This window comes from Kogia breviceps, chromosome 12 (assembly GCF_026419965.1).
Source record: "Kogia breviceps isolate mKogBre1 chromosome 12, mKogBre1 haplotype 1, whole genome shotgun sequence".
Taxonomy (NCBI): domain Eukaryota; kingdom Metazoa; phylum Chordata; class Mammalia; order Artiodactyla; family Physeteridae; genus Kogia; species Kogia breviceps.
The window spans coordinates 15,627,439-15,643,190 of NC_081321.1; the positions used below are offsets into that span (position 1 = coordinate 15,627,439).

Here is a 15,752-nt window from a genome sequence, read left to right on the forward strand (position 1 = left end):
GGAGGGAAGATTACCTCATTTAATCAGAATCTCTGCTGACTCAAAACTGAAATACAGTTTTTGTCAGATTCCATCTCCAAATTGGCCCCCTCCTTGAATCCCAGTTGAGAGTCTGGGGTATCTACTCTGACCTCTCCTTCTTAGAATGTTCTAACTACAAGTTTTCACCTCTCGGTGTTGCAGAAAACTCGACTGAGGTTTTTAGTAGCTCCCTGCTTAGCTTCTTAATCTTCAAGCAGCTCAAGAATTCACCAAATGGCTCAAGGGGAAAGCTGCCCTCTTCCCACTGGGCTGTTAGACATTCAAGTTCTGGCTGCCATGGCAGCCCCAAACTCCAGTGTTTGTGTCATCAGCCTCATGACATTACTAAAAGCTCTGTTGGCTTGCCTTCCTAATAACTGCATCCCTCTGCTTGGATTCTTAACCTTTTGTTCCATGCCAATGGCCAGTAAATAATGCTCTGAATGGAAGAACAGTTCACAGGGTTTTGGCTCACCTTCTGGGGGTCTCTTCTATTTGGAAACCTAGTCTCTCAGAATTGGTTTGCCTTTCCCTGATCGCTTTTTAAATTTTTAACTCAACTCTTCTATTTGTTCTCAAAGAAGCATGGATTTACTACAAACTAGTGCATCATAGCCAGAAGCAGAAGTCCTGAAATGGCAGTGTTTCTGTGAGGGTTAGAGACCCAGTACTCACATTCCACTAATATTTCAAGAGACCACCTTGAAATATAAACTTAATTTTAAAAGGAACCTCTAACTTAAGGAAAGACTTCTGTTGTTGTTTCATACATCTAGAAAAGAAAATTTAGTACTTTCTTTCCCCTCTGATCACCCACTTTATACTGGTAACTATTCCTTGAAACCATTTAAGCACTGACTTGGCTTAAATCTCTACTGTTGAGTGTAGGAAGACACTTCCTCCACAAAGTACCATTTTATTGGCATTGCATTACTGAAAGAAACCATGGAAAGGTAATCTGATGTTCCAAAAATTAATCGGGTCCTCTCTGCTCTTTAGAAATGTTCATTACTTTTTGTAACTTACAAGTCATTCATGACCTGAGGATTAGAATTGAGCTTTCACTAGGGTCAGGAACAGGACAATGTGGGCAAATACTTAAACTGGGATTGCACTGAGGGCAAATGCAGATGAGCTCAGGAATGCAGAGACTGATTTGGGACCCCAGCAAGGTGGAGGAACTGAATTTGAGCATTCCACATTAAACCTGAGACTTTTAAAGGGGCACTGAAGTGGTTCTAATTCAGAAGGACCCCTTGGCTCCCTACAGAAATATGTACAGATAATTTTTGGAGGAAAGCATCACCAGTTAAGGGCCATGCAACCCCAACATACCAAGTTCAAACAAATTGGAGCTTACAACCAAGATCACTGTAAACATGCAAGAAAGCACCATGAGTTAGAGAAAACAGGAAAAAAAAAAAAAAAAACACACCTGAACGGATCTCTGAAAGGGTTGAGATATTTAAGTGCTAAAAAAATACTCAAATGTTTAAAGAAAAACATGAGGTCATAAAAAATAGCAATGAGAGAAGACATAATTGTAGGGCAGCTAAATGTCTTTTGGAAATGTAATCAGGGAAATATGATAGGTTAAATGGCATAAAAGACTACTGAAGGGAGAATTAGTAAACTGGAAGGCAGAGAATATGAAGAAATTCCATGGAATGAAACATAGATGAGAAACTGGAAAATGTAAAAGACTTTAAGAGATATAGGAGAAGGAATTAGAAAGTGTAATATACATGGTCGTAGTTTTAGTAGAGGATAGGGAACGTAAACTATTTGAGGAGGAGGAGAGGAAAGAGTAAAAAAAATTCACACATAGACACAAAACAGTGAAACTACAGAACACCAAAGACAAAAAGAAATCTTAAAGTTAGCCAGAGAAAAGATACATTACCTTTTAGTCAGTCTGAGAGTTGAACTGTCACAAATAAAGGGTGTCAGAACACAGGAAAATATTTTCTTCAAAGTTCTGAGAGAATATAGTAGTCAACCTAAAATTGTGTGTGGGGAAAATCTATCTCAGAAGACTAGGAATGAGTTAAAGATACCTTCAGGTAAGTCAAAACCTTACCACCTACCAGATCTTAACTAAAGGAATGTATGATGGATGTATTCTAGGAAAAAAAAAGTAACTACAGAGAAAAAATCTGAGATCTAATAAAAATGGTGAACACATAAATTTGAAAACCATGATTCCATCCAGACAAACATTATATGTGTAAATAATAGTATTTCCAGATCTGTGGTTATTTTTAAAAGATTTTTAATGGAAAAAATTAAAATATTAGACAATAATAGTATGTAACCCGAGAGATGAAGTATGAATTTGTGTTCTACATTCTTGTATAGCTCAGAAGACAGGCTCAGATAAGGAAACTGAGGCACAGAAATATTGAGTAACTTCCCCAAGGCCACACCATTAGTAGAGAATTCTTTCTTTTGTCCTAAAGACTTACTAGAAAAAAAATTGAGGATGACAAATTAAGATAATTTAAAACTAGGATTTTTTGGTCTTTCCCTTGGCTGAGGACAAGATAATGAAAGGATTTGGTTTTCTGTCTCTCAGTTTCTTCATTTAGGTAATAAAATTAAAACTGTTAAAATAACCAACATGGTAAAGTCAAGAAGATAGAAATTTATGGTTAGCATATTCACTGGAAATAATGGAGAAAATGATGGGACAGATGTGAGGAACAGCTTCATATTCTGTGTCCTGCCCCCGACTTCATATGCCTGCACTCAAGAAGGGCAAAGTGTGAAAGGAAAAGAATGTCCACGGAAGATACCACCAAGGCAGGTGGTAGAGATGAGAGCCACAGGAACGGCAAGAGCCTTAAAGTACATTAAAAAATCTCCATCATTGATTACTTTGGAAGGGATTTTGCATTGTGCCATCTTTAGAATGCTGTCACAGCAGAGCTAAATATTTATAAAATAACCTATATCCGATGCGTGCTGAATTCAACTAAACAAATCCCTGAAAGCCTGCCAAAAGGGAGAAAAATATCCAGCAAGAATCAGAGAGCTGAAATTCAATCATACTTCTCCTTGATCAGATGGGCCTTTCTGTTTGGAAGCTCGTTTCCCTGCATAGATGGCAAGTTGGGGTTGATTCCCTAAGGAGGTGTGATGTAAGTGACAGTGGTTGCCACCCAGTTTTCAAGAAAACTGTGGGAAGGGGCTGAGAAAGGCCCCTTTATGTGGCAAAGAGTCTAAGGAAATGGAATGAAATAAAGTGTGCAGAGAATCTAAGGAGGAAAATAAGCAGGAGGCAAAAGAGGTAGGGGGGTGCGAGCATAAACTGAAAGAACAGAAACACTGGAAGATAAATGACCTGTTTCCAGACGGGACTAATGAAATCTGTTCTTTGCTCAAATCAAGTAAACAGTGAGTCCTCTGGCTCCATCAGTCAGCATTCATTTAAACAGTTGAAACGCAACCAATTATTATGCAGTTACTAATATAAAAATAAATGGATGAAATCACATAGGAATCCTTTGATTAAAGCCTAAAACTGCGAGATGTAAATATAATTTGCATTTTCCATCTTGCTTTTCTATCATGAGTCACTGAATATGTCGAGATACCTTTCTGTCATTCTGCTTGTATAATCTCTCTAATTTCATGCTTATCACATCTGCAGTGAGTAGTCCCTTTCCAGATTCCTATAATTTTTATGATTCTTATCATCCTATTACAACTATTACAGATATCTCTACACCTACAAATTAGACTGAGTTTTGCCTATGCAAAATTTGAAGTGAGAGAGAACTTTAATTATGGCATTGTGATTTTTTTTTTTTTTTTGCATCTCTGTACTTTAGATACTTTTTTGTTTTGGAAAAATATTAGGGCTGTCTATTTTCCTGTGGGTGTGGAAAAGAGGCATGTATTTATCAGACATACTAGTCCCTTTTTTGTTCAACTAAAACTGAGTCTTACAACACAAACAGATGGAGTCACTTAAATCATTTCCCTCCAGTATTATTTATCATCTCCTTTTGATTGCCCAGCATTCCTTGCGTCTTGGTACACATTTTCTCCTGTTCTCAGGAGCAAGGAATTAAAGACGCAATTACTCAAAGGAGTTGGTACTTTGGAACTTTTTAAAGTCATATTTTTAATTTTTAAATGTTTTAATTTTAAGTATCTCACATTAGGGTTGTCTGAATCATCCAAAAGTTTATATTTCATGTGCTGTGTCTTTTTCCTGGAGTCTCTTAAAATTATTCAAATAGAAAATGAAGATAAATATGTTTGAGAGCATGAGTATTCATCAGAGTTCCTTCACGTGTGTGTGTGTGTGTGTATGAATGTATAGAGGTGTGTGTGTAACAGAAGTTTGGGTGAGACTTCAAAGGTCATAAACTTCATCTCTCTAAATTTAGGCATGATTACACTTTAAGAAACCTTAGAGAATAATTGTTTTTGAAAACTTACAAGAATATGCTGTTCCTGTGAAATAATTTTACTTGCAGTCTCTCCTTTCTAGAAAGAGTATTTGGTTATTATCTGCACTTACATCTCTCCATCTATTTGAAGAGTAATATATGTAAATATATGGCCATTTCCTACGGCATTCCTAACCCTTTCTGTTTTTAAAACTTTAAGTAAACCATGATAAGGCACACTGTGAGAAACAGTTTGGCTTGAGAAAAAAGAAATGTATATGTTTATACCTTTATCTTCTCACCTACAGAATAAAAATAGCCCCGCTCTTCGTGGTGTTGCCAAGACCCCTGCTTGTTAGGAGCGTTCAAAATATGTACCCTAACAGCACTTGCAAAAGCAAAGCGCTTTTCCTCTGTTACAAGGTTTATTTTAAATTTCATCCCAGGCAGTAAGTCTGGAGTCTGAAATTCTGCTTATTTGTTTAAGTTTAGTTAATCCATGAGTTCCAAGGACTCTAATCATCGAGTGGATTTTTAAATTTGTGTTTTAAGAGTGAATTGTACATCTCTGAGAGGATCAGACAGCAGCTATTAAAATTTAGCAACGAAGAAAATCACTCCTCTCATAAATTACCTTCAGAAAATATATTGTGTCAAGACAGAAATGGATGGTGTTCCCACGGGCTTTCAACTACTCTTAAAAAGTCGTAGAAGACTATCCCAAAACTCACAGTTAGTTATCAAAATAATTAAGGAATTGCCTAAAGCAATGCGTGTCAGGAGTCTCAGATGCAGCAATGAAAACCTAGCCTTGACCTGGGCGCCTCACGCAGCCTTGCCAGCAACCTCTCTGACCACGTTCCCTGCCCCTCTTCTTCCTCGTTGCTAAGCTGCAGTCACATTGACCTCCTGACTGATCCTGTGACACCCCTCAGGTAGGTCCCTCTGTCTGGAACATGCTTTCCCCGTTACTTGTCTAAATGTCTTCCTTATTTCATCAAGCGTTCAGATTTTAACCTTAGTGCGTTCTGTCCTTCTCTGTCCTCTACCCCCTGCATTATTTTTTCTTTATATTGCGTAGAACTCCCCAACTTTTTCTTTCCCCTCTTCTTTTCCTTCTTCCTCCTTCTCCTCTTCTTCTTTTTCTAGTTTCTGTCTCCCCTGAAAGCTCCATAAGAGCAGGGGATTTTATTTCATTCACTACCGCATCCTTTACTCCCTGGAATCAGGCCCACAATCAATATTTGTTAAATGAACAAATCATTGAGATACTTACTCAGTGCAAATACCTTGATATCCTTTAAACCACATTGTACCAGCATCCAGCTCCTTAATGGTTAAGCTGCTTGTCTAAGATTATCTGGAGACTCAGTTGGCCTTAATTTAATAAATAGTCTAAATTAAACTAGCCCTGGGAATTCCCTGGCGGTCCAATGGTTAGGACGCTGTGCTTCTACTGCACAGGGCACAGTTGAATCCCTAGTCGCAGAACTAAGATCCCGCATGCTACTTGGCGCAGACATAGATATGTACATAAATAAATAATTTAAAAAAATAAATAAACTAGCCCTTTCCATCCTTTCTTACATGAGAGCACATATATACGTGTAATAATATGTGTGAATATGATAATGTTATGTAGCAGTGGAGAAATGGGAAGGGATTTAGAGCTTGGTGAAAAATTGTATTTCATAAAATTATAATAAAATCTAATTATAGAATGTTAGAGATAATATTAAAAATTAAATTTATTCTGGAGCATCCAAATAAGACCTTTTCTTCACAGAACACCTGTAACTTGTGTACTTGCTGCACACAATGATAGGTTGGGTGGGAAACTCTGAGTTAAAAATCCAGTGAACTTAATTTTCTTTTGGCTCAGGAAATTATGTAATGAGAAGGTTCATCGGTGTCTTTGGTAAAATAGCTAAACCTCTTCAACAGAAATAGAAATAAAAACAAAAACCATAAGGCATGTCATTGTAAAGAGCAAAACAAAGGCAGCCTTATAGGTAACGAATTTTTCTCCCTCCTTGGGCAGTTTCTGATAGAATAATGGGCTACTAAAGCACAGTTTACCAAGAATAGCTGGGCTCACTCCATATTCTATTTACTCTCACTGTGACCCTGGGAAGGTTATTTAACCTTCCTGAGCCTAAGAGGTTTCATTTGTTAAGTATAAGGCAGGGGATTGATCTGTTGATCAGGAATCAATAGAAATATTGAGAAAAGGACTAGGAAGCGTAGTTGGCCTCCACATTTAATCAAAGGAAGAGTACAATTTCTCATCTTTTAAAGCAAACAAAACAAGAAATAACAGTGCCAACAAGAAACTTAAACATTACAAAAGTCCATCAACAAGCCTGGCCATCAGTGGACCAGAAAACCTCTGGGTGTGACAAATAAAACTTTTGAGAGAACTGGACACTGGAAGCAAAGTAGACCAGCTGCCAGGTCATCACACTTATTATTCAATGATGTGAATGTTTCTGGCTGTACGTTTCCCTGGAGTGGTGAGCAACAGAAAAATGACTTTTAATGATTTCATTTCATTTGCTTTACAGTAGATTGTTCAGCCAGGCAGTCATGAAAATTAGTAAGCAGGAAGTTGTTCCGAAGTATTTTCTCTCTTTTCTTCAGTTTTAGTGCAGAGAGTAACTTCAAAAGACAGCATCCTGTCCTCAAACCTCAGCACTTGGAAATCAAAGCCAGTGTTTTGTAAAATTTTCACAATCGAGAATAAACACAGTTTGGCACAAATATCCACACTTATAATTTGAGCTTGAGGCCTATTGTTTGATCTGAAATGGATCATATTCCATTTTTAAATGTTTCCTTCAAAAACCATGCTGATCAAAGTACTGTTTGACGCACAAAAAGTAGTTCACTGAAAACATGGATGGTTAATAAAGCCAGTTGCCTCTCAAAAATGCATCTTCTTCCGTGACATATTTTAAGCAACCAATGCCTGCTAAAAAACTCTGCTCCAGATACGTTAATGTTGAAAACAGTGGCAGATCCTATTGCTGCTAAAAACCTCACAACCCAAGAGAGGGCAAACACATGAGAAATTGTTAACTATTGATATCATCAGGTCAGAATGCCAAGAAGAAACAAAAATGGGAGGAGAAAATAATATCCTTCTGCAGAAGACAAATATCATATCACTTATATGTGGAATCTTAAATGGGTACAAATGAACTTATTTACAAAACAGAAGTAGAGTCACAGATGTAGAAAACAAACTTATGGTTACCAGGGGTGAGTGGGGGAGGGATAAATTGGTAGATTGGGACTGATATATACACAATACTATATATAAAGTAGATTAATAATAACCTGCTGTTTAGCGCAGGAAACTCAATACTCTGTAATGGCCTATATGGGAAAAATATCTAAAAAAAGAAAAAGAGTGGATATATGTATATGTATAACTGATTCTCTTTACTGTACACCTGAAATTAACACAGCATTCTAAATCAACTATATGCCGATAAATATTTATTTATTTTTATTTTTGACTATGTTGGGTCTTCGTTGATGCACACGGGCTTCTCTAGTTGTGGCGAGTCGGGGCTACTCTTTGTTGTGGTGCATGGGCTTCTCACTGTTGTGGCTTTTGTTGCGGAACATGGGCTCTAGGCATGTGGGCTCAGTAGTTGTGGCTCTCGGGCTCTAGAGCTCAGGCTCAGTAGTTGTGGCACACGGACTTCGTTGCTCCACGGCATGTGAGATCTTCCTGGGCCAGGGATAGAACCCGTGTCCCCTGCATTGGCAGGCAGATTCTTAACCACTGTGTCACCAGGGAAGCCCTAATAATTAAAAATAATAATAATAATATCCTTCTGTTTTGAAGTTACTCCAGGACACCAAGGCTTTAACTGAACTTGCCAACATTGCCACTGATTTTTCATGATGATTCATTCCTCATATTTCATGCTGTGGAGATGCCCCCACTGTGCATCCTGTCTGCAGATGGTGGTACACAGAGGAGGTTGGCCCAGTGGCCTGAGTACTCTCCTGGTCCTTACTGAGTTAAAAGGAGTGCAAGGTGAAGCTTAAGGGTTGCAGTTTTGGGCACGCCTCAGGCTATTGCAACGTTATGCTGGTGTCTGCTGCCACAGGCTTGCCCTGCGTTCCATACCCCTCCCTCATTCCCCACCCCCCGCGGCCTGAGTGAGCCAGAGTGCCCAAATCAGCTGCTCCTTTAACCCCGCGTTTGAGCAAAGAACAGACGCCCTCAGGAGACCTACACGCAGAGGTGGGGCAAAATCCAAATCTGAACACCTGGAGCTGTGCGAACAAAGAAGAGAAAGGGAACTCTCTCCCAGCAGCCTCAGGAGCAGCGGATTAAATCTCCACAATCAACTTGATGTACGCTGCATCTCTGGAATAACTGAATAGACAAAAAATCATCCCAAAATTAAGGTGGTGGACTTTGGGAGCAACTGTAGACTTGGGGTTTGCTTTCTGCATCTAATTTGTTTCCGGTTTTATGTCTATCTTAGTTTAGTATTTATAGAGTTTATTATCATTGGTAGATTTGTTTATTGATTTGGTTGCTCTCTTCCTTTTTTTAATATATATATATATATTTCTTTTTCTCTTTCTGTGAGTTGTATGTGTATGCTTCTATGTGTGATTTTGTCTGTATAGCTTTGCTTTTACCATTTGTCCTAGGGTTCTGTCTGTCCGGTTTTTTTGTTTGTTTTTTTGGTTTTTTTTAGTATAGTTTTTAGCACTTGTTATCATTACTGGATTTGTTTTTTGGTTTGGTTGCTCTCTTCTTTCTTTCTGTTTTTAAAAATCTTTTTCTTTCTAATAATTAAAAAAAAATTTTTAATAACTTTATTTTTTTCCTTTCTTTTTCTCTACCTTTTCTTCTGAGCTGTGTGGCTGAAAGGGTCTAGGTGCTCAGGCTGGGTGTCAAGTCTGTGCCGCTGGGGTGGAAGAGCCAACTTTAGGACATTGGTCCACCAGAGACCTCCCGGCCGGCTACACGTAATATGAAATGGTGAAAGCTCTCCCAGAGATCTCCACTTAACGACCAGCAAGCTACAGTGCTGGACAACCTATGTCAAACAACTAGCAAGACAGGAATACAACCCCACTCATTAGCAGAGAGGCTGCCTAAAATCATAATCAGGTCACATACACCCCAAAACACACCACTGGATGTGGTCCGCCCCACCAGAAAGACAAGATCCAGCCTCATCCACCAGAACACAGGCACCAGTCTGCTCCACCAGGAAGCCTGTAATGCACTGAACCATCCGTAGCCACTGGGGGCAGACACCAAAAACAATGGGAAATACAAACCTGCAGCCTGTGAAAAGGAGACCCCAAACACAGTAAGTTAAACAAAATGAGAAGACAGAGAAACACACAGCAGATGAAAGAGCAAAGAAAACACTCACCAGACCAAACAAATGAAGAGGAAATAGGTGGTCTACCTGAAAAAGAATTCAGAGTAAAGATAATAAAGATGATCCTAAATCTTGGAAATAGAATGGAGAAAATACAAGAAACGTTTAACAAGGACCTAGAAGAACTAAAGAGCAAACAAACAATGATGAACAGCACAATAAATGAAATTAAAAATCCTCTAGAAGGAATCAAAAGCAGAATAACTGAGGCAGAAGAACAGAGAAGTGACCTGGAAGATAAAATAGTGGAAATAACTACCACAGAGTAGAATAAAGAAAAAGAATGAAAAAATTGAGGTCAGTCTCAGAGACCTCTGGGACAACATTAAACGCACCAACATTTGAATTATAGGGATCCCAGAAGAAGAAGAGAAAAAGAAAGGGACCGACAAAATATCTGAAAAGATTATAGTTGAAAACTTCCCTAATTTGGGAAAGGAAGTAGTCAATGAAGTCCAGGAAGAGCAGAGAGTCCCATACAGGATAAATCCAAGGAGAAACACACAAAGACACATATTAATCAAGCTATCAAACATTAAATACAAAGAAAAAATATTAAAAGCAGCAAGGGAAAAACAACAAATAACATACAAGGGGATCTCCATAAGGTGAACAGCTGATCTTTCAGCAGAAACTCTGCAAGCCACAAGGGAGTGGCAGGACATATTTAAACTGATGAAAGGGAAAAAACCGATAACCAAGATTACCCAGCAAGGATCTCATTCAGATTTGACGGAGAAATTAAAACCTTTACAGACAAGCAAAAGCTAAGAGAATTCAGCATCACAAACCCAGCTTTACAACAAATGCTAAAGGAACTTCTCTAGGCAGAAAACACAAGAGAAGGAAAAGACCTACAATAACAAACCCAAAACAATTAAGAAAATGGGAATAAGAATATACATATCGATAACTACCTTAAATGTAAATGAATTAAATGATCCAACCAGAAGACATAGACTGGCTGAATAGAACAAAAACAAGACCCATATATATGCTGTCAACAAGAGACCCACTTCAGACCTAGGGACACATACAGACTGAAAGTGAGGGGATGGAAAAAGATATTCCATGCAAATGGAAATCAAAAGAAAGCTGGAGTAGCAATTCTCATTATCAGACAAAATAGACTTTAAAATAAAGACTATTACAAGAGACAAGGATACTACATAATGATCAAGGGATCAATCCAAGAAGAAGATGTAACGATTGTAAATATTTATGTACCCAGCATAGGAGCCCCTCAATACATAAGGCAAATACTAACAGTCATAAAAGGGGAAATCGACAGTAACACAATCATAGTAGGGGGCTGTAACACTCCACTTTCACCAATGGACAGATCATCCAGAATGAAAATAAATAAGGAAACACAAACTTTAAATGATACATTAAACAAGATGGACTTAATTGATATTTATAGGACATTCCATCCAAAAACAACAGAATAAACATTCTTATCAAGTGCTCATGGAAAATTCTCCAGGATAGATCATATCTTGGGTCACAAATCAAGCCTTGGTAAATTTTAAAAAATTGAAATCATATCAAGTATCTTTTCCGACCACACGCTATGAGACTAGATATCAATTACAGGAAAAAATCTGTAAAAAATACAAACACATGGAGGCCAAGCAATACACTACTAAATAACCAGAGATCCCTGAAGAAATCAAAGAGGAAATCAAAAAATACCTGGAAACAAATGACAATGAAAACATGACAACCCAAAACCTATGGGATGCAGCAAAAGCAGTTCTAAGAGGGAAGTTTATAGCAATACACTCCTACCTCAAGAAACAAGAAACATCTCAAATAAACAACCTAACCTTACACCTAAAGCAATTAGAGAAAGAACAAAAAAATCCCCAAAGTTAGCAGAAGGAAAGAAATCATAAGGATCAGATCAGAAATAAATGAAAAAGAAATGAAGGAAATGATAGCAAAGATCAGTAAAGCTAAAAGCTGGTTCTTTGAGAAAATAAACAAAAATGATAAACCATTAGCCAGACTCATCAAGAAAAAAAAGAGAGAAGACTAAAATCAGTAGAATTAAAAATGAAAAAGGAGAAGTAACAACGGACACTGCAGAAATACAAAGGATCGTGAGAGATTACTACAAGCAACTCTATGCCAATAAAATGGACCACCTGGAAGAAATGGACAAATTCTTAGAAAAGCATAAACTTTTGAGACTGAACCAGGAAGAAATAGAAGATATAAACCGACCAATCACAAGCACTGAAATTGAGACTGTGATTAAAAATCTTCCAAGACACAAAAGCACAGGACCAGATGGCTTCACAGGCGAATTCTATCAAACATTTAGAGAAGAACTAACACCTATCCTTCTCAAACTCTTCCAAAATATAGCAGAGGGAGGAACACTCCCAAACTCATTCTGTGAGGCCACCATCACCCTGATACCAAAACCAGACAAAGATGTCACAAAGAAAGAAAACTACAGGTCAATATCACTGATGAACATAGAGGCAAAAATCCTCAACAAGAATACTAGCAAACAAAATCCGACAGCACATTAAAAGGATCATACACAATGATCAAGTGGGGTTTATCCCAGGAATGCAAGGATTCTTCAGTGTACACAAATCAATCAATGTGATAAAGCATGTTAACAAATTGAAGGAGAAAAACCATATGATCATCTCAATAGATGCAGAAAAAGATTTTGACAAAATTCAACACCGATTTATGATAAAAGCCCTCCAGAAAGTAGGCATAGAGGGAACTTTCCTCAACATAATAAAGGCCATATATGACAAACCCACAGCCAACATCATCCTCAATGGTGAAAACCTGAAACCATTTCTCCTAAGATCAGGAACAAGACAAGGTTGTCCACTCTCACCACTATTATTCAACACAGTTTTGGAAGTTTAGGCCACAGCAATTAGAGAAGAAAGAGAAGTAAAAGGAATACAAATCGGAAAAGAAAAAGTAAAGCTGTCACTGTTTGCAGATGACATGATACTCTACATAGAGAATCCTAAAGATGCTACCAGAAAACTACTAGAACTAATCAATGTAGCAGGATACAAAATTAATGCACAGAAATCTCTTGCATTTCTACACACTAAAGATGAAAAATCTGAAAGAGAAATTAAGGAAACATTCTCATTTACCATTGCAACAAAAAGAATAAAATACCTAGGAATAAACCTACCTAAGGAGATAAAAGACCTGTATGCAGAAAACTATAAGATACTGATGAAAGAAGTTAAAGATGATACCAACAGATGGAGAGATATACCATGTTCTTGGATTGGAAGAATCAACATTGTGAAAATGACTCTACTACCCAAAGCAATCTACAGATTCAATGCAATCCCTATCAAACTACCAATGGCATTTTTTACAGAACTAGAACAAAAAATTTCACAGTTTGTATGGAAACACAGAAGACCCCAGATAGCCAAAGCAATCTTGAGAATGAAAAACAGAACTGGAGGAATCAGGCTCCATGACTTCAGACTATAAAAAAAGCAACAGTCATCAAGACAGTATGTTACTGGCACAAAAACAGAAATATAGATCAATGGAACAGGATAGAAAGCCCAGAGATAAACCCATGCACATATGATCACCTTATGTTTGATAAAGGAGGCAAGAGTATACAATGGAGAAAAGACAGCCTCTTCAGTAAGTGGTGCTGGGAAAACTGGATAGCTACATGGAAAAGAATGAAATTATAACCCTCCCTAACACCATACACAAAATTAAACTGAAAATGGATTAAAGACCTAAATGTAAGGCCACACACTATAAAACTCTTAGAGGAAAACATAGGCAGAACACTCTATCACATAAATCATAGCAAGATCCTTTTTGACCCACCTCCTAGAGAAATGGAAATAAAAACAAAAATAAACAAACGGGACCTAATGAAACTTAAAAGCTTTTGCACAGCAAAGGAAGCCATTAACAAGATGAAAAGACAACCCTGAGAATGGGAGAAAATAGTTGCAAATGAAGCAACTGACAAAGGATTAATCTCCAAAATTTACAAGCAGCTCACACAGCTCAATATCAAAAAACAAACAACCCAATCCAAAAATGGGCAGGAGACTTAAACAGACATTTCTCCAAAGAAGAGATACAGATTATCAACAAACACATGAAAGGATGCTCAACACCACTAATCATTATATAAATGCAAATCAAAACTACAATTAGGTATCACCTCACACCAGTCAGAATGGCCATCATCAAAAAATCTACAAACAGTAAATGCTGGAGCGGGTATGGAGAAAAGGGAAGCCTCTTGCATTGTTGGTGGGAATGTAAATTGATACAGCCACTATGGCGAACAGTATGGAAGTTCCTTAAAAAACTAAAAATAGAACTGTCATATAACCCAGCAATCCCACTACTGGGCATATACCCTGAGAAAAACATAATTCAAAAAGAGTCATGTACCACAGTGTTCATTGCAGCTCTGTTTACAGTAGCCAGGATATGGAAGTAACCTAAGTGTCTATCAACAGATGAATGGATAAAAAAGATGTGGTACATATATACAGTGGAATATTACTCAGCCATAAAAGTAAACGAAATTGAGTTATTTGTAGTGAGGTGTATGGACCTAGAGTCTGTCCTTCAGAGTGAAGTAAGGGAGAAAGAGAAAAACAAATTTGTATGCTAACACACATACATGGGATCTAAAAATAAACAAAAAAACTGGTTCTAAAGAACCTAGGGGCAGAACAGGAATAATGATGCAGATGTAGAGAATGGACTTGAGGATACAGCGAGGGGGAAGAGTTAGCTGGGGCGAAGTGAGAGAGTGGCATGGACATATATACACTACCAGTTGTAAAATAGATAGGTAGTGGGAAGCAGCCTCATAGCACAGGGAGATCAGCTCTGTGCTTTGTGACCACCTAGAGGGGTGGGAGGGAGGGAGACGCAAGAGGGAGGGGATATGGGGATATATGTATACGTATAACTGATTCACTTTGTTATAAAGCAGAAACTAACACAACATTGTAAAACAGTTATACTCCAATAAAGATGTTTAAAAAAAAAAGAGTTGCAATTTTGACTTTCAAAGACATTTATTTAGGACTTAATAACTCTCTTTTTTTCTTAGGTTCCCTAGTGAAAATTTCACCTCTTTCCTCACCCTCTTCCTCACCTCTCCATGGGACCCCTGCCAGCAGCCCAGTCAGCAAAATTTCTGCAGTGCAGTTTCCAGAATCTGCCGATGCAACTGCCAAACAAGGCCTAAGTTCTCACAGGGCCATAACTTACACTCAGAGTGCCCCTGACCTTTCTCCTCAGATCCTGACTCCACCTGTTATATGTAGCAGGTAAGGAATTCATATTGTTAGCAGGAGTTTAACTAATAATAAAACTAATACTGGTTTTCCTCTTAGGAATGCTCACCACCAGTCCACACACCTCTGTGTAGGTTGCCCAAAGTAGTTGACAAGAAAGTACAAATAATGTGATTTGTGTTGAATAGGCTGGCATAGAAACTTAATTTTTCAGTGCTTTTCCATTAACCATATAGTCCATACAGCTAATCTTTGGAGATGATACAAAATAATGTCATACATTTTGTCTGCTTGCTGATGGAGGATGCATAAAACATGTAATTAAAAACTCATATCAAGTCATTTGGTATAATTTGATGTTTTGTTGGGATATTTTTTACTTGTTCTCCAGGGAGGATTTTATATTGATTTTAAAGTTACTTCTTTTTATCTTATTTTATCTTTAGTTTGCAATTCCCATTTTATCGCTTTAAAAATATGCAGATAACACATGACACCTTATGGCTGGACTCAAATGGATCTCTGAATAGTGAAGCAATTGCTTGTGCTGATCTGTCCTATTGAAACCGAATGACAGAGTATTGTCTGTTACAGGGGATAAGAAAAAA

General features: G+C 37.7%; 1 protein-coding gene across 2 annotated transcripts in view; it reads left to right on the forward strand.

Moving 5' to 3' along the window:
* Positions 1-15,752, forward strand: part of PDE3A (phosphodiesterase 3A) — a 311,357-nt gene that overhangs the window by 261,001 nt on the left and 34,604 nt on the right. For both annotated transcript variants that reach the window (XM_067008836.1, XM_059080068.2), the window contains one exon: positions 14,958-15,177. In XM_067008836.1, coding sequence (XP_066864937.1) covers positions 14,958-15,177 — 220 coding nt within the window. The remainder of the gene's footprint in view (positions 1-14,957; positions 15,178-15,752) is intronic.